The sequence below is a fragment of the Hypanus sabinus genome, chromosome 2 (assembly GCF_030144855.1).
Source record: "Hypanus sabinus isolate sHypSab1 chromosome 2, sHypSab1.hap1, whole genome shotgun sequence".
In the NCBI taxonomy this organism is placed as follows: Eukaryota; Metazoa; Chordata; class Chondrichthyes; order Myliobatiformes; family Dasyatidae; genus Hypanus; species Hypanus sabinus.
Window position 1 is genome coordinate 136,376,216 of NC_082707.1, and position 20,119 is coordinate 136,396,334.

Genomic DNA, 20,119 nt, shown 5'->3' on the forward strand with positions numbered 1-20,119 from the left:
TCTATTTAGACTTCTGTACCTGAAGTACATTTCAAGCAGTGAGTTCTAAAATTTGTTTGTCTGTTCCATAAAGACATTTCACACAAGTCCCCAATCGGATTTCTTAATATCTGCATCTCCATTCTCCAGTTTATATTTATGGCCATTAATATCAGGTCTTTGCCTTTTTGACTTCTAGAAAAGTTAGACCCAACATATTTATTCTCTTACTGGGTACAACCTCTTGTACAGATTTTCCAACATCCTCTTCCAGGCCATTGGATACCCTGAATGCTCTCAGTAAGCTATTCTGGGGGGCCATGTTGTTCCCAGTTCTAAACTCCATGGGAGAAAAAGAAAATGTTCAAATTCCTACAGTCATCAGCATGTGGCTTCGCAGGTTCAATTATTGCAGCCAATTCTTAAAGGGGCATACACCAATACCAGCAGCTTTCCTTGAGACACAGAGGCTTTTTGCCATTGATTGCATAGACACTGCAATAATTTGCAGGTATGGGTGATAAAAATGGTGAGTCCTCCCAGGGTGTCAGTAGGAGCTGGATAGGTCTGTAAGGAACACTGCCATGAGGAAATAAGATCTTTATTTGCTAAGTAATAGAGACCCCACAGCCATATGTCTGATAAGAAATCTAAAAGATGTCGTTGCGAGGACATAAATGTTGACTCTTTCGGAAAGCTTGCAGCGGAGGCAATGCACACTGTAAGCTACCATCTCTCCCAAATTGAAGAGTATGGAGATAGCATTACCTTCTGAATGCAGAGGTGAGCAGCAAACTCCAACACGAGGCAGAGCTTAGGAGAAGAAGCCTGAAATGATCCTCAGACCAGGAAGTTGAGAGCTCCCATAACCTGACCCATATAGAAAAAGCAGTCAAACTGCACTTGATATCGAAACTTATCACAGATTTCAGTGACGACGAGCAATGCAATTTGAGTGCCGGTTCCTTCAGAGGAAACAGAGTTTGCTTTTTCTCTGAGAATATATATTAAAAAAACTATTGAAAAACATAAGGTTGAAAACCTTAGTGCAGACAAAAATTGTGTGTTGTACTACTCAAGATGCTACTTGGGGGAGTTCTACATCAGCAATGAAAGTCTGTCGTGAGAAATGAGAAAATGAATTTTCCAACTGGTACAGACTCTGAAAGATATAGACCAAGATGTTTTACTCCAGATTAAGCCAGTCTTCAAAAGCATAGTACTGTCCTTTCTTTGCAGATTTAAGTTTGTGTATTTTGAACCCCAGTTGTATTATTTTTGAGAAAAGGTGAACAAAATTAATGGAAACTATTTCCCCATTAAGGGCCATTGGCATTCCTGAAAGACTTTTAAAAGCATGTTTTCATTTCTTCTGAGACTAATGGAACAAATTCATTCCTCCCATTCATCCTTCATCCACAGGCTTCATATACCAGAAACATGCAATCATGAAACTTTACCTAGTAGTTCATAAAGCAAATTCAAAATATCTTTCCATGCTGCTCCAACCTCTTCACCAGCAAGCTCTGAAAAATGTGCTGCACTGTGGTATGCGTTTAGCCGGTCAATGCAACTCAGGACCAATTTCAGCATTGTCTGACGCAATTGAAAGATGGAAGAAGACAACCAAGAAAAATTACAGAAGTAAATGTGTGATTACATTGTGAAAGCTATTTCCAATGTCTGAGCAAAATCCACACAACATTATGCATAATAATTAAATTCTTTCTGCAAAATAGTTGGTTAATAATATATTGTCACTCAAGAAGGGAATAATTACACCACTAATGTCAATACTTGTCACTAATGTCATAATTCTATTGGAGAGGGAGCATCTTTTCAGATATTTTCTGCAGTTTAGATTGTGCAACAGATCTTGAAAACTCTAAAGATTGGAAAATGATTACAATAAAGGGAAAATTTGTTATTTCCCTTTTGATAGTAATTATATGCACTCACTAAGATGCTTTCTTTGCCTATGTACAAAGAAAGAATGATAGAACAGTTAGCTTTATTTGTCACGTGTACATCAAAACAGTAAAACATAGAGTGAAATGTGTCCTTTGTATCAACAACCAACACAGTCCAAGGATGTGCTGGGGGAAGGCCACAAGTGTCACCCTGCATCTGGTGCTAGCACAGCATGCCCACAACTTATTAACCCCAACCTGTACATCTTTGGAATGTGGGAGGAAACCCGCGATCATAGGAAGAATGTAAAACCTCCTTACAGACAGTGTTGGGAATTGAACTCCAATCACTGGTGCGGTAAAGTGTTCAGTTAACTGCTATGCTACCATGCTGGTTATCTCTGCTCTTAGAACTGAGATGTGTTGTGATCACATCACTGCTCATTTGTTGAATTTTGAGCAGCCTTAGCTCTTCATCTAAATAATTTCGTTGACTTGCTGTGGTGAACTACATATACCTGTCTGGACACGCCCCTCTGCTGACTGCTCCTGTGGCTCCTCCCACAGACCCCTGTATAAAGGCAGTTGGAGGCACTGCTCCTCCCTCAGTCTCCAGGATGTTGTGTGGTGGTCTCTTGCTGCTAATCGTGGTCTCTTGCAGCTAATAAAAGCCTATCGTTCGCCTCCCGTCTCCGAGAGTTACTGATGGTGCATCATTTGCCAAGCCAGTTTTTGCAGGCCTGACTCTTAACTGAACATTTTCTCATCTACTTTGCTTTTTTGGAAACTGTTACCACAAAATCTTCACTGACTTGACTTAGTGCGCAAATGGAACTTTCTCATCCCATGTTGGAGTGACTATGATGGAGAATGGATAATGCATCCACAATTGCATTCCATATCAAGTCTGATTTGTAGTCATACTGAGACAGAAGCACTGTTCATCCTTGAATTTATGACTTTTCCATCAGTGGTATTACCATCAAGAGATGGACAATTCCAGTAATGATTTGTGATCTATTGCTGATATAAATTACATTTAAAGAAAGAAATTATAGAAATTCTTGATATTAACTGCAATACAGAGAAATCCCTTTTTAATCAGCAAATGTGCTACAAGAAGGTTTCTTCTTCCTATCATCCCTTACGTGGCTGATGCCTGCTTTTGTGTCATTGCCTGGAGCATTACAGACCAACTTAAAAGTATAATTTTGAACAAGCAGAATTCCACCATCTAGCTGTGTCTTTCATGTATAATAGAAATGTAGGTGGTAATGACACAATTTTGTCACACCTATTAGAAAATGTGTGCAATATTGCATCATTCTGAGTTCTAGGAGTCTTAATAGTGTCTTGTTACTTCTCTATAAAACCAATGTTTGCACCTTTCAACCCATATATAGTTCTTCTTGTTACACAAAAGTACTTTGGCTTCTTTTCAATTTGGATGTGATCACTCTAGCACACCTCGTAAAATTTGATAATTTCCCTCATTAGTAAGCGTAGCCATCAAAATGTCATACTAATTATACGTCAATGGTTTATTCTGAGTAAAATTTGATTAATAGTGCCTTGGAAAACTTTGAGATGACAAATCATAGAAGAGCTTAGTGTAAGAATACAGTCCCTTGAGCGTACTGTAAGTCAATACTTTTGGCTATCTTGGTTAATGTTGAGTGAGCATATATATATATGAGAACAATCCAAGTATGAGAACATATTTGTCTCAGCTAGATCTTGCAATATTGGTACTGAACAGGTTAATTTACTATGATCTTGTAATAATTACTCTTGTATCTCCTTTTGGTATCATGATCACTGTAGTCCAATTCCTTTCATTCCTCTTGACCATGATGTCTATTCTCAGAAGCAATATGTCAGGTTAATACCATTGACATATGTCATGAAATTTGTTTTGTGGCAATACAGTACAATATATAACAATACAATAAATTATAGTAAAAACATTTAAAACTTATGTTAAATAAATAATGCAAAAGGGAGCAAAAATAATGAGGTAGCTTTCATGGGCTGGTTCATTTTCGGTCCAGAGCGGAATGAAGCTGTTCTTCAAATGTTGAATGTGTGGCTTCAGGATCTAGTACCTTCTCTCTGATGGTAGTAACAAGAAGAGAGCATGTCCTGGATGATGGCAGCACTTAATGATGGAAGCCACTTTTTTGAAGGTGCCCTCGATGCTGGGGAGAATAGTTTCCAAGATGGAGATGGCTGAGTTTGCAATATGCAGCTTTTTCTGATTCTGTGCAGTGGTGCCTTCACTCCAGACAGTGATGCAACCAATTAGAACACTCTTCACAGTACATCTATAGAAATTTGATAGCCTTTGGTGACTTATCAAGTCTCCTCAAATTCCTAATGAAATATAGCTATTGTACTTCCTTTGTAATTGTATCAATTTGTTGCGCCAAGGATAGATCTTCAGCGATGTTGACACACAGGACTTTAAACTTCTCAACCTTTTCACTGCTGACCCCTCGATGAGGACTGGTGATTGTTTACTTGACATCCCCTTCCTGAGGTTCACAATCTTACTGACTGTGAGTGCAAGGTTGTTGTTGCAACACCACTCACCAACTGATTTATCTTACTCCTGTACACCACCTCATCAATATTTGAGATTCTGACAACAACAGTTATGCCATCAGCAAATTTATAGATGCTGTTTGAGCTGTGCCTAGCTGCTCAGGAGCAGTCATAGAGAAAATAGAGCAGTGAACTAAGCATGCATCTTTGAGGTTCACTGGCGTTGACTGTCAGCGAGGAGGAGGAGGAGGAGGAGGAGGAGGAGATGTATTTCTGATGTGCACTGACTGTGGTATCCTGGTGAAGAAGTTAAGCATCCAGTTGCCAAGAGAGGTACAGAGGCCCAGGTTTTGAAGTTTATTGATTAGAAGTGAAGGGATGATAGTGTTGAATACTGAACTATAATCAATAAACAGCAGCCTGACATAGGTATTACTATTGACCCTGTGATCTAAGGGCAAGTGAAGAGACATTGAGATAGCACCTCTGTAGACCGATAGGCAAATTGTAGTGGGTCCATGTTCTTGTTTAGGCAGGAATTAATTCCAGCTATGACCATTCTGTCAAAGCACTTCAGCACAACAGATGTGAGCGCAGCTGGGCGATGGTCTTTGAGGAAACTCACTCTGCTCTTCTTGGGCACCTGTATGATTGTTGTCCTTTGAAGCAAGTGGGAACCATCAAGGGAATGGATGTGGAAGCTGTCCGGGTCTACAAACACCTGGGAACTCACCTGGACATTAAACTGGACTGGACTGAAAATAAAGGGGCTCTGTACAAGGAGGGACAGAGCTGACTGTACTCCCTGAGGCGGCTCAGGTCACTCACTGTCTGTAGTACTAAGCTGCAGATGTTCTACAACTCAGTGGAGGCCAGTGTTCTATTCTACGCTGTGTCTGCTGGGGCATTAGGATCAGAGCAGCTGACACCAAGAAGATTGATTTGCTAATCAGGAAGGCTTGTTCTGTTTGAGGGGTGGAACTGGATTCCCTGGTGGTTGTGTCTGAGGGGAGGATACTGCAGAAGCTACGGGGCATTATGACAATCCCTCTCTCCCACTCCATGACTTACTGGGCTAACAGAGGGGCACCCTTAGTAATAGACTGATTCCACAAAGATGCATCACTGAATGTCAGAGGAAATCCTTTTGCACTGTGGCTTTTAGACTCTACAACTCCTCCTTAAATGTATAAGTATATGGTTTCATTGCATATCTCTATTTTGCAATATTACATTTTAATGCACACCTTGTATTTTTTTTCATACTCACTGCTTACATTTTGTATTTTAAAGGATATATATCTTTCTGAGCAACCTTGCAACAATAATCTCCTTCAGGATACATAAAGTTTTATCGTATCTTAAACTCCATCTAAAACAGTGAGAGTTTGAAGATGTGTTTGAAAACTCCTGCCAGTTGATTTGCTCAACTTTTCAGTACCCTACCAGGTACAACATCGTGACTTGATGCCTTACAGTGATTCACCCTTTGACATCAGCCCCCAAGACAGATCACAGTGTTGCCAGATGCTGCAGGGATTCGCACAGATATAGTTGTGCATCTGATTCCATCTCTAACTTCAATCAAAATTGTTTTCATTTGAAAGGTCATGAATACCGCAGATCTAGCCCTCAAAAACTGCTAGTTCATCCACAGCTTCGGGCTTGGGTATGTTCAGTATGTTCTCGAAGGCACATACATCTACCTAGGTCTTGAAGTCAGTGACAACAGTAGCATATTCATTCAGATTCGAAGATGAATCCCTGAGTAGTGTTCAGTGTACTAATACAAAGCAGTCCTGCAAGTGCTGCTCCGCCCCCTTTGATCATGCCTTCACGGTCCTCACCATTGGTCTGAGGTGAAGTCCTCAGTCACTGCCTATACGCTGGGAGTAGGTGATCAGACTTGCCCAACTTTGGGTGTGGGATGGCACAGTAAGCATACTTGATAATAGTGCAACAATGGTCAAGTGTGTAGGCTCTGGTTCCATGGGTGAAAACGGTGGCAACTGCTCAGAGACTTCTTCAAACTGGCCTGGTTGAAATCCCTCACAGTGATAGGGAAGACATCAGAGGGCGTTGTTTTTTGACTACTGATTACAGTGCTCAGCTCCTCCAAAGCTTGCATGATGTTGACCAGGGGTGGAATATACGCCACTATCAGGATGACAGTGGAAATCTTCCTTGGCAGATAAAATGGAAGACAATCAATTATTAGACGTTCCAACTTGGGGCAGCATCTCTAAGGTGGAAACACCACATTTGTGCACCATGATGATTTCCTTTTCTAATTCACCCACTTCCATTCAAATAGAATTATTTGTATTTAACACTGCCATCTCATTGAGGGCAGTATTTGGCAGGCTTTCCCTGGCACACAAAATAATCAACTAATCCTCATACTAAAATTTCTTTAGTAGCTCAGTTAAGAAATCCTCCAGATTTCTAATGAAATTAAAGCTCTTGAATGCTAAACCTCATCCTTAAGGATGTATTAAGTATTTGAAGTCACATTCCAAGTTGGTAACTTTCAATTATCTCTAAGATTGGAGGATTAATATGTTTCTTGGGAGGACAAAGGACATAGAGTATACTTCCTTAGATTATAGTATTGCGTCAAGTTCAACTTTTCTCTTGAATAATCTTGAGTTTTTCTGTGCTGTCTTCATTTATTTCTGCTTCTATGATGTTATTGATCTGAAGAATTTTCTCTATTTGTTTCATGTATGAAGCTTAGGACACAAAATCTCTGTTGAAAATCCAGTGCAAGGAGATGAAGTAGCTAATTTGACACCTTCTCCAAAATCCGTTCTCACCAAACTGATGATGTCACCATCAAAATATTTGCCCTCCATTTAGGTGCCTGTTAAGTGATTGCAGTCTTCAAGTCAGGTCCATTTTCTCTGCCTGCTAAAACTCATGACTTCATACCTCAACTCCATTCTATCCCCCTTGGTTCAGTCCCTTTCCACCTACATCCATGACACTTCCCACACTCTCGATCTCCTCACTAAGTTTCAAATCCCTGACCCTGAATGCCTCATTTTCTCCATGGATGTCCTGTCCCTATGCACTTCCATCCCTCATCAAGAAGTTCTTCAACCCCCCCCCCCCAACACTTCTTTCTAAATAAAAGAACCAAGCAGTTCTCCTCCCCACCACCCTCCTCCATCTGGGAGAACTGGCCTTCACGATCAACAATTATTCCTCTGGCTCCACCCACCTTCTCCAGACTCAAGGGGTAGACATGGCCACTTGCATGGGCACCAGCTATGCTAACCTTTTTGTTAACTATGAAGAAGAGTCCATGCTCCAAGCCTATCCCGGCAATGCTCCCCAACTCTTCCTCCACTATATTGACAATTGCATTGGTGCTGCTCCATACACCCATGCTGAGCTCGTCAATTTCCATCAACTTTGCCTCCAGTTTCCACCTTGTCCTTAAATTCACCTGATTCATTTAAGACACCTCCTTCCCATTTTTTAATCTTTCTGTCTCCCTTGTCTCTTCATCCCTCCCCACGAACCTCCCTCCTGGCATTTATCCCTGCAAGCAGCCAAAGTGCTGCACCTGGCCATTCACCTCCTCCCTCACCTCCATTCAGGGCCCTAAACAGTCCTTTTAGGTGAGGCAACACTTCTGGGGTCATCTATTATGTCTGGTGCTCTCAACACGGCCTCCACTACATTGGTGAGATCTGTTATAAATTGTTTAGCACCTCTTCTTCATCCACCACAAATGGAACTTCCTGGTGGCCAAACATTTTAATTCCCACTGCTATTCTCGTCAAATCAATCCATGGCATCCTCCTGTGCCATGATGAGGCCACCCTCAGGGTGGAGGTGCAACACCTCATATTCCACCTAGGTAGCAGCCAACCTAATGGCATAAATAGTGATTTCTCCTTGTGATAAAAAAAGGTCCTCCCCTCTTCCCTCTTCTTCTACTCCCCACTCTTCTCACCTGCTTGTCAGCTCCCCCTGGGTCCCCTTCTCTGTTGGCCCATTCTCCTCTTCTATCAGATTCCTTTCTCTCCTACTCTTTACTTTTCTTACCCTCCTGGCTTCATCTATCACCTTTTAGCTACCCCCCTTCCCCTCGCCCCACCTTTTCATTCTGGTGCCTTCCCCCTTCATCTCCAGTCCTGAAGAAAGGTCTCAGCCTGAAATGTTGAATGTTTATTCATTTCCATAGATTCTGCCTGACCTGTGGAGTTCCTCCAACATTTTGTGTGTGTTTCCTTTGATTAAACTGTCTGAAGTTTTCTTATCTCATACTTCCACTATAGTTGCCCTTTACTTCTCTGAGAATGGTGAAGCCTCTGTTCCGATCTCTTTTTTTGGAGTTTGGTCAGATACTCATGTCTGCAAGATTACCTGCTGCAATGCTGCTGGTGTGCTCTCCACAAGTCACACCATTGTCACTATCATGGTCTGCATGTGGCTGTTCACAGAAGCTCACAAATACAGTGATGGCTACTGCATCCGTCTGCCTACTGAAGTGTCAAACAGTATCTCTCTTCTGAAATTCATGCAGACCTGCTTCCTAACGTGCATGTAAAGTGTGGAACATTTTTCTTGCTCCCCATATAGGTCTTGGACCTTTAATAAGTCACCAATCTGTGGTGATGCAACAAAAACATTTGGGCTCAATGACAAATATCAAAATGGAAAAGTTCACTTACAAAGGCCAAGCATTCACACTATCTATAAATGGAGAGTTCTAGCTTCTATGAAAGACTGGTCTGACTATATACAGTGCAGTTACATCATTTGACTGTCATTCAAATACATCTGTCTATATAGAGAAGTATTCCACCTTGTTGTAATTATCCAATGAAACACTGTTTGTAACAGGCTCATATTCAAACAACCATCTGTTAGGCGGACCAAGTGAAATAATACTCAAAGCAAGCTGGCCAACATTTGTACTATATAATATCTGATGCACAATACTAGATGCCAAAGTTTTGACTTTAAAAATAAAATTGGAATGGCAAATGTCAACCTAAAATGTGGAAGAATAATACAACATTGCTACTATTTCTTACCTCTTCTTTAAATAAGTTCTGTCTGTTTCTGAGAGAACGTAATTTGTACTGTTTGTCTTCGTGTTTTAAATCCTCCTCTGGTGGATGGAAGTAAATGATAAGGTCTTGCAAGGCTTCCTGAACTTCTTTTATAGGTAGTTTGACAGGTCCACTTTTTCCAAGACAGTCAAGACCCCTGCAGAAATGTCCGAGTCATTTCTTAAGTGACTTTAAAACACAGTCCATCCAATGGATGACATAAAATAACAAAGTGCAAAACCAAGATACTGTAGTTGCTGGAAATACTCAACATGATAGTGCATGAAGACAGAAACAGTTAATGTCTCAAGTCAATTACTTTTCATCATATTCTCTTTCCATGGATGCTCCCTGATGAGTATATCCAGCATTTTCACTTTTGTGTAAATAACTTACTTCATTCAATAAAGCAACTCAAAACATCATAAATCACCTGCAAAGTGAAAAAATGTCCAGCTAGCATGGACGAGTTATGAGGAGCAATAAGGAGTCTGAGTGAAATGGAGGCTTTAATGGCTGTCCAGAGGGTTAAAGAAAGAGAGTCAAAGAATGCAAAGTATTTGTGCCATCAAAGGGGAAGAAAGGAGCAAGTGAGGTGGAAACAGAGGAAGGGATGACAAAAATTATAAGGTTGTTGGAGACTGCAAAATGTGGAAAGGGTAATGCCACAGGGAAAGGTCACAAGACAGGTGAAGCTTTAAACTCAAAGTGTCTGGAGAGAAGGAAGTTCAAATAAATCAAGTAAATAATATTTAATTGCACATCTCAGATTGAAGTTTATGGGAAAAGAGACCAGGAGTAAACTATGGAAAACATACTTAGAAATGGCAAAAGTCAGGGCTAAGCATTTTAGCAACATTATGGTGGGAATACTAATGAGATGGAATACGTTGTGCAAGTAGAACAGTTAGTCCTGACAATGGAGCTACGGTATGTTAGGTTAAAGAAATGGATTTAATATGAGTTGATTGTGTTCTTATCAAAGCTTGAAAAGGTAAATGGAAACAATTAATAACAAATGTAGTTTGTGATTAGTCTTCCTAATAATCAACTGGAATCAATTTTCACAAATTTATGACAGAATATCAGTCAGCCCAAAAGTCCATGGTGAATGGGTGATGGAAAGTTTCAGAGAGATGGAGTCAGCCAACATCAGCAAATACACAGAAACTGACCATATTTCTGGAAATGATCCCAAAAAGATGCAGCATGCAGCTGAGGAGGATAGCATTTTGTATAGTTTTGATGTCTGCAAGAGCAAAGTTATATGTACAAACGCAAAACGTTACTGCTGGTGATATTCTGTTCCTCCTTGCACAGAGGATCAAAACAAAAAATGCATTTTTCAAGAACTTCAAATAAATTCACACGATAAGGAACAATGAAAAAATTATGTCTTGCTCAGTCAGGAGTGACTGAATTTAAACTACATACCAACCTTTAATTACTGCAGAACAACCTCTCTGATCCTGAAATAAACAATCTTAAAAGTGAAGTTTCTATTTCCTCAGAAGGACATTCATAATTTGGTTGCTTTTTGTTTTAAGATCTTTTGGTCTGATATTTACATTTCTTCCTTCATCCAAAGCTTTTCTATTTTCCTTGCAGAATCCATTGCCTGTCACTGGATGCCACAGACCACCTGTTACTCACCAAAATCAAACTGGTGTGGAATAAAGGAAACATCCATTCTTAAGTCCTCTGAAAATTTGTAGAGAACATTTTTCTCTGGGACAACAAAAACAAACACCACTCCTTTGCTGCTGACCATAAATATTTAACCAACAGAACAACATATGAAGACACATTGCTTTAATTGTAATAAAACAAACTGCACTGATATCTAATGGATAACAAGTCAAAGTATAGGAGAATAAAATCAGCTTTGGTTGACAAAAAGTAGTAGTTAATGTCCACTTAAACCATTGATTGGCACCCCCTTTCACAAACATTTATAGTTATGTGAAAACCATGGCAACAATAGAAGATACTGACTTTGAATTACCTTTCTAACTTGATGACTCAGGGATAGAAATATAAGTTCAGTTTTGAGATGTAAGCATTTTGAAAGGTGAAGAGTAATGAATAATCTATTTCAGCAAGTGAAAATATAGCATAGAAGATATATTTTCTCTGAAGTACCTGATAAATTGATTAAATAAGATGGTTGTTTTTCGGATAATTCGAGCTGCTCGTGACTCTTCACTTTGACAACGCTGCAAAATTACACCATCATCCATATGTCCTTCTTGGTGCAGTATTACCTGAAACCAAGAAACTTTCTATGAATACAAACTTGTCCAACATTTTTCCATGTGAGTAAATGAAAACATGCATACAATACAAATTCCTGGAAACTAACTCGGAAATTAACAGACCAACTGGCCCTGAGAGCCATGCCAAGCTGAAGAAAGGGATTTTGTTTTTCCTGAATTTCTCCGGTCTACACAATTGGTATACTTTTAAAGAGAACGCCCTATCAAGTCAGAAAGCATCATCTGCCCACTTATTTTTTTAAAAATCAGCTTGCAGGAACATACCAATGACAATGAATGAATTGTACAGTTAGTGGAAAAATGCATTAGAGAAAATGTGCAGATGCTGGAAATCTGAGCAACACACACAAAATGCTGAAGAACTCAACAAGTCAGGCAGCATCTATGCAAAAAGCACAGTTGACATTTCCGGTCGAAACCCTTCGGCAGGACTTGAGGAAAACAGTCAAGAAGTAGATTTCAAAGGTGGGGGGAGGGGAGAGAGAAGCACCAGGCAATAGGTGAAACCTGGAGGGGAAGGGAGGAAGCAAAGAGCTAGAAGTTGATCAGTGAAAGAGACAGAAGGCCAGGGAAGAAAGAAACAAAGTCGGGTGGGGGGGAGGAGGAGCACCACAGGGAGGTGATGGGCAGGCAAGGAGATGACATGAGAGAGGGAAGAGGGGATGGGAAGTGGTGAAGGGGGGATGGGAAGTATTACTGGAAGTTTGAGAAATCGATGTTCATGCCATCAAGTTGGAGGCTGCTCGAATGCTCCAACCTAAGTGTGGCCTTATTACAACAGTGGAGGAAGCCATGGATGGACATATTGGAATGGGAAAAGGAGGTGGAATTAAAATGTGTGGCCACTGGGAGATCCTGCTTCTTCTGGCAGATGGAGCTTAGAAGCTCAGTGAAGTGGTTTGCCAATCTACGTCGGGTCTAACTGATATACAGGAGGCCACACTGGGAGCACCAAACACAGTATATGACCCCAACAGACTCAAAGGTGAAGTGTCACCTCACCTGGAAGGACTGTTTGGAGCCCTGAATGGTAGTGAGGGAGGAGGTGTAGGGGCAGGCGTAGCACTTGTTCCACTTGCCTCGATGGAGATCAGTGGGGAAGGATGAATGGACAAAGGAGTCATGTAGGGAGCAATCCCTGTGGAAAGCAGAAAGAGGGAGGGAGGGAAAGATGTGCTTGGTGGTGGGATCCAGTTGGAGGTGGTGGAAGTTTTGGAGAATAATGTGCTGGACGCGGAGGCTGGTGGGGTGGTAGGTGAGGACAAGAGGAACCTAATCCCTGGTAGGCTGGTGGGAGGATGAGGTATGAGCAGACATGCGTGAAATGGAAGAGATGCATGAGAGCAGCATTGATGGTGGAGGAAGGGAAGCCCCCTTCTTTGGAAAAGGAGGACATCTCCTTCAGTTTAGAATGAAAAGCCTCATCCTGAGAGCAGATGCGGCAGAGATGCAGGAATTGCGAGAAGGGGATGGTGGTTTTTACAAGCAGCAGAGTGGGATGAGGTATAGTCCAGGTAGCTGTGAAAGTCCTTTGGTTTATAATAGACATCAGTGGATAAGCTGTCTCTGGAGATAGACAGTGAGATCGAGAAAAGGAAGGGAAGTGTCTGAAATGGACCAGGTGAATTTGAGGGCAGGGTGAAAGTTGGAGTATTATTAATTCAGATTTAAACAATGGAATAGTGCTTTACTGAAAACATGGAATCACTACTATTGTTTATCTCTATCATCAGCACTGGCAAAGAGTGGATATTTATCCTTGAATCTTCTTTATTGCTTTAACAAGTTGTGCATCGTGTATCAGGCTATTCCTTATGAACTACATGAGAACTACATTACAAATTACCTTTGTCATACTAGCTATGTACTCACCTTTCGCTTCAGAGGTCCCAGACGTGCTGATTTGGCATCTGGAGCATGGTATGTTAACCAGAGGCTAGTGGCTACATGCTGAATAATACAAACTGAATCACCATACTTGATTTCTGGGACTCCCATACCTTCTATATCTCGTTTTGGGTGCAAGTCCAGCTTTTCCTTTGATATTTACATAGAATAAAAGAAAGATATTCAATATTGTTTTATGCAATTCTTTTAAGGCATGGCACAAAATCCAAGATGTCACAAATTTACTATGCAAACACTAAGCTTAAATGTCAATTAAACTTTCCCCCACCAAGCTTAATTTTAAGCTTCTTTCCATTATTTCACAGTTTATCTGAAAAAAAAAATTAGATATACAAATTTGAGCAAGGACAGTCTGGTACACCTTCAGACCTTCACTTTTCATGACCTTTTTCTCAGATAATGGTAAAAAAATGGGAATATTGTAACCTCATGTACTTGGCCGAAAATGGAATTTGGGTGGGTTGGGGAACACACATAACAGAGAAACATTTGGATATGCTGCCTTGAATTCTACTTCAGCATCTTTATGAAAAGCTAAGCTACTCACCCAAAGGCCATTTGGTTCTCATTACTCTAAACAGGCACAATGATATTGCAGGGCTTCAAATGCAAAACTAACTGTAGCCTGAGCAGGAACCACTGTAGATTCACTGCCTAGCTGAGATAGGCAGTGAATGGAGAAGGTCCTGCACCCTGTAGCTCCAAATGAAAAGTTTGGATAAACTTTCCAATCCAAATGACTTCCTGTCCAAACGTGCCCTCTGCTGCAGGCCACCCGATTACTAACCCGAGGTTAGTAGCCACTTTCTGCAGGTTTCAGGGCAGGTTCATTTTAAAAAAGGAATTAAAATATCCTACATCAGACATGGGGAATAAAGAATGAGTTTCTATCTCATCTCAATCATCCATTCACCAAAAGAAAAGGCCTGGAGATAAAATTGGCACCTAATATGACAAACAATAATGAAAAATCCATGAGAATAAAACCAGTTACAGTTTCTTTACTTCTACGTGATTATGTTCAATTCTATGTAACAGAAAGTCTCTTCTATCAACATACCTTTGACATTCTAAAGCAGAATGCTGTTGTTTTGGTGTCTGATTTAATGGGATCCAGTAACACAAGGCCCTGATCTTGAACTAAGCCCAGATACAGGCCCGTGGTAAGGTGTCGTAGGCGGAATGACTGGCCCCACTTTATATGACTGCCACTCCAACTAATTGAGGGAAAGAGAAAAGCAGGCAGGAATATAGATATAACAGCATACAATAAGCAACAATATTTTGAAATAATGTGCCTTAAGAGAATCAATTTCCTTTTATCTCTATCACAATTACAGGAGCTGTGGAAAAATGAAGGAATTTAGTTGGTCAAATGGCAGAAAGCTGGTATGATTAACTTAGGGTACATGTCTTAGCAAGGATATATTAGCATTGAGTATGGTGCAAGCTTACTAGAATATTACCTGACATAAAATTTTAAATTTTGAGAGTCAGCTTTCTGAACTTGATTTGTTTTCAGTTTTGCAGACAGTCTCTTTGATATTTTTTCTCTGATGAAGGATTTGGGAACAAAACGGCATAGTTTTGGAATACAAAGGTTAAGTGATAACTGAAATATGTTTCCCCCAAAGCAACGGTTAGGGAATGTGAAGTTCTTAGCCTGAAACACAATGGAAGTTGCGTCAGTTCCAATTTTAAAGTCACAGGTATGGGATGCAGCCTGAGAGAGGAGTTGAATACAGTAATGCAGCTGGTTGCCACATCAAACCAGAGACTCAAATTCCAACCTGCCTTCCGGTGCTCTCTGTGTAGAGTTTGCACATTCTCTCTGTGGATCATGTGGGTCTCCTCTCAGTGATCTGGTTTCTTTGCACATCCCAGCAACATGTGCTAGGTTAACGAATTTAGAGGTTAATTGGCCACTGTAAATTACTCCTCATATGTAGGTAAGTGATAAAATCTGGGGGAGTTTATGAGAATATAGGGAGAAAAAGAATACTATGGTATTTGTGTAAACAAGCTGTTAATGGTCAATGTGGATTTGATGGGTTGAAAAGTTTGTTTCCATGCTGTTTCTCTCTATGACTCTGTAATAAATACACTATCATCTCATTCCAACGTGGCAGAGAAACTCCAGGGACTGAATAGGCACACTTAATCTTACATGCCTAAATTTTTACCTTTTACCCCTTACTTCTTCCATTGTACTTTGCTCTTAAGAAGAGGTTATATTACATCTTATGGAAATGTTTGTTTGATGATGAACTTCAAAAAAAATTACAAAAAAAAAGAATTTTAAAAAAGAGATTATATTATGTGGAAAGATTAAACAGACTGGATCTGTACCCCTGGAGTTAGGAAGAATGGGAGGAGATCTTAATGAATCATGAATTATCCTGAGGAGCTTTAGCAGGAGGTATTGGTGTAAGTGGGCATCATGTGGCTGAAGTAAAAAGAGAACACTCTGGAGACGTGCAGCAGGTCAGGCAACATTTGTGAAAAGCAAAAAGGAATCAATTTATCAGGTTCAAAACCCTTCAGCGGGTTTTCTGTCTTTTAAATTAATAAATTAGTTTATTATTGCCATACGTGCCAAGGTATATTGAAAATTTTGTTTTGCATACCACCATACAGATCAATTCATTACAGAAGTACACTGAGATAGAACAAAGTAAAGCAGTAACAGAGTACAGTATAAAGTGGGAAGGTACAAAGGAAATGCAATGTAGGTAGATATAAGGTGCAAAGTCATAGCGACAGAGAGGGCAAATCTATCTTATCATACTAGGGAAACATTCAATAGTCTTATCGCATTGGATAGATGCCATCCTTGAACCTGGTGGTATGTGCTTTCCGGCTGTTCCGTCTTCTGCCCCATGGAAGGGTGAGAAGAGAGAATGTCCAGGGTGTGAGGAGACTTTGATTATATTGGCTGGTCTATTGGGGCAACAAAAAGTGTCCATGGAGGTGAGGCTGCTTTCCATAATGTGCTAAGCTGTGTCCACAACTCTCTGTAGTTTCTTGCAGTTACTTGCAGAGCACTCGCCATATCAAACCATGATAGATTGAGAAAGGAGCTTCCTGCAGCGCATTAATGATAGTTGGTGAGGTGCAAAGGGGACATGCCAAATTTCTTTAGTCTCCTAAGGAAGTGGAGGTGCTGGTCAGCTTTCCTGGCTGTGGCATTTACATACCAGACCAAAACAGGCTATTGGTGATGTTCATTCTAAGGAAATTGAAATTCTCAATCCTCTTGACTTCAGCACCATTACTGTAAACAGGAGGATGTGTACCATTCCACTACCACCCCCACCCCCCCACGATCTGATGTCAATGACCAGCTCTGTTATTTGCCAACATTAAGGGAAAGGTTGTCGCCATGACACTAGATGACTAGGCTCCTTATCTCCTTCCTATACTCCAACTCATTATTACTTGAGATACAGTCCACTATGACCAGGGGCTTGAAGCACTCAATAATGGGAGATATCAGAGCCCCAGGCCTTAGTCATTAAGACATGTTACCTTGTTTTTCTTAGGTACCAGGATGATAATGGTCTCCTTGAAGCAGGTGGGAACCTTACATTGAAGCAGGGAGAGGTTAAAATATCTGTAAGTATTCCCACAAACTGATCTGGACTGGATCCAAGGATATGGCTAGGATACCATCTGGACTAGCTGCTCTCTGCAGGTTCAGGCTTTGTCAGACTGATTTTATATCTACAGTGGGCTCAAGTGCTTTGGAAGTTGTCAAGACAGGTGGTGATATTCCAATCCCCCTCTGCTGAAAACTGATCAGGAAGGACATGCTGTTGTCAGTGATGCTACCTGCTTTTGGTCTGTAGCATGCTAGCCCTGCTACAACTGAGAGCTGATCTGGTACTCTCCTTGGGACTGGTATTTTTTTTTAGCATCCCTGATGACTTTAAAGAGGTCATATCTCAATTTCTTGTGAAGGTCAGGTTTCCTGATTTGAACAGCTTAGTCCAGGACTTCCAAAGGGAGTCCTGAAGCTGAAATCAAGAGCAACTTCTTCTTTTGAAATGTTGTGAACGTCAGGGGTCTCTGTTATGCTTGTAACTCCAAATCATTAAGCTAATTCAAAGGGAGATACAGGAGTCCGAAATGTGAATCTAACTTGGTGTTTACTTTACGTGAGGTGCACATGTACCACGTGGTATAGCTTGATGACCTATGCATTTCATATATTTATAGATATATAACTAGAAATGAATTACTTAAATGGACAAGAATGCTGAATTGACAAATATATAAACAAAATTACTCAAGTATATTTAAATATTAAATATACACAACAGTCCCTACTCCAGGGAGCTATGGCATCTGCATCATTAAGTATTGTCAAGGTCAAAATAGAATATTTTTAAGGAATGTGGCAGGAAAATGAAAGGTGGAGCAGTCCATAGCTAACTATATTTTTATGCATATTTATACCTCATCCTTCCTCAGGAACAGAAAGGGGAAGGTACGTCTTTTATTCCTGTCAATGAAGATCTTGCTATGGTCTCAATATACTGATTCATTTCATCACAAGGCCTCAAAACAATATCCTTATTCAATGCTTGGTCTATAGTGAGCAGAATAAATTTCTACCATACTATGCAAGGACGTTTGAGCTATTTGAGTAGGAAACAGTTGAAGAGAATATTTACACCTCAAATCTCAGTGTTAGACGGAAAACCTTAAAACTTTTACTGTGCTCTAAAGCTTAAATGTCTTAAAGTTACCTGATTCGAAGAGGTTCCACACGCCATAATGATCTGGCGAAGAATCCTGCTTCCCCACTTTCGTAGTTAACTGTTCTGTAAACAGATTACAAACTAATGTTTGTCAAAGGTATCAGGCAATTTTTATTAAGATTTCTCCTTCCCTGATTGAACAAAGGGTACCAGCAATCTGCATCATTGCCTCATTCTGCTGCTGGGTAAGAAATCAACAGACCCCACACAACTTTAAAATATTTGTGTTCTTAAAAATCCTACCAAATAAAAGCTAACATTTTGTATAGTGTGGCAGTGCCCAGTTTGCTTCCAGTTTAGTATTTCATTGATTACTGTGAAGATCGAAATAAATTTGCAGATACAGATATAATTTCAGATGTTCCAGCCTAATTGGTGCCAGTCTCCTAATGAATACAACAACACTGATAATGACAGAAACACCTAATATTGTCAAATTATAATATTTCATGCCAATAAAAACAGAAAGTTCATTTGTTTTACTTGTTCTATTAATGTAGTAATGACATTACAAGAGCAAGGATACAAGGTTACAAGAGCAAGGATGTCCTTTTGCATTTGTACAGGGCCCTGGTGAGACCACACCTGGAATATTGTGTACAGTTTTGGTCTCCAGGTTTAAGGAAGGACATTCTGGCAATTGAGGAAGTGCAGCATAGATTCACTAGGTTGATTCCTGGGATGGCAGGGCTGTCTTACGCAGAGAGATTGGAGAGATTGGGCTTGTACACGCTGGAATTGAGGAGATTGAGAGGGGATCTGATTGAAACGTTTAAGATAATTAAAGGATTTGATAGGATTGAGGCAGGAAATATGTTCCAGATGTTGGGAGAGTCCAGTACCAGAGGGCATGGATTGAGAATAAGAGGTCAGTTATTTAAAACAGAGTTGAGGAAAAACTTCTTCGCCCAGAGAGTTGTGGAGGTGTGGAATGCACTGCCTCGGAAGACGGTGGAGGCCAATTCTCTGGATGCTTTCAAGAAGGAGCTAGATAGATATCTGATGGATACGGGAATCAAGGGATATGGGGACAAGGCAGGGACTGGGTATTGATAGTGAATGATCAGCCATGATCTCAGAATGGCGGTGCAGACTCGAGGGGCCGAATGGTCTACTTCTGCACCTATTGTCTATTGACATAAAAATAAATGTAGCATACAGTATATTAAGGCAACAAATTGAGTGTGAGTTAAGAGCTGGAGGAAGGGTGTGGTCACTCTATGAAGTATGGAAACAACCAGAAAGGATGTGTGATTAAATTACATCAAAGGAACCTATCGTAGTACAGGTCCACAATCCCTTATCGGAAGTTCTGAAATCCAAAAAACTCCAAAAACCAAAGTTTTTTTCACCAACAGCTGACGTCACTCAGGTGTGATGTGGCAGCACTAGCAAAGGCCGCCAGACGTCAGTTGTGGCTCAGCGCTCGTACTGGTTACACGTGCATTTGCTGTTCACAGATATTCTGTTTTCACTGATGACTTTGTGTTTAATTTCACTGGGAAAATGCCAAAATGAGCTGCAGGTACTCTAATGAGTAACAATGAGAAAAAGAGAAGGAAGCACCTATCATTATCATAACGCAGAAAGTGAAGTTATTGCAGAAGCTTGATCGTGGTGAGTCTGTGCAGCGTCTTACTGAAGAAAATGGTGTCGGAACTACCACTGTA

The 20,119-nt window shown here is 40.5% G+C and overlaps 1 protein-coding gene across 1 annotated transcript in view; it reads right to left on the reverse strand.

Moving 5' to 3' along the window:
- Nucleotides 1–20,119, reverse strand: part of ryr3 (ryanodine receptor 3) — a 375,337-nt gene that overhangs the window by 273,803 nt on the left and 81,415 nt on the right. The window contains 6 exon segments of the mRNA XM_059955616.1: nucleotides 1,440–1,575; nucleotides 9,485–9,659; nucleotides 11,645–11,766; nucleotides 13,651–13,815; nucleotides 14,747–14,903; nucleotides 18,438–18,512. Of these exon segments, the coding sequence (XP_059811599.1) occupies nucleotides 1,440–1,575; nucleotides 9,485–9,659; nucleotides 11,645–11,766; nucleotides 13,651–13,815; nucleotides 14,747–14,903; nucleotides 18,438–18,512 (830 nt within the window).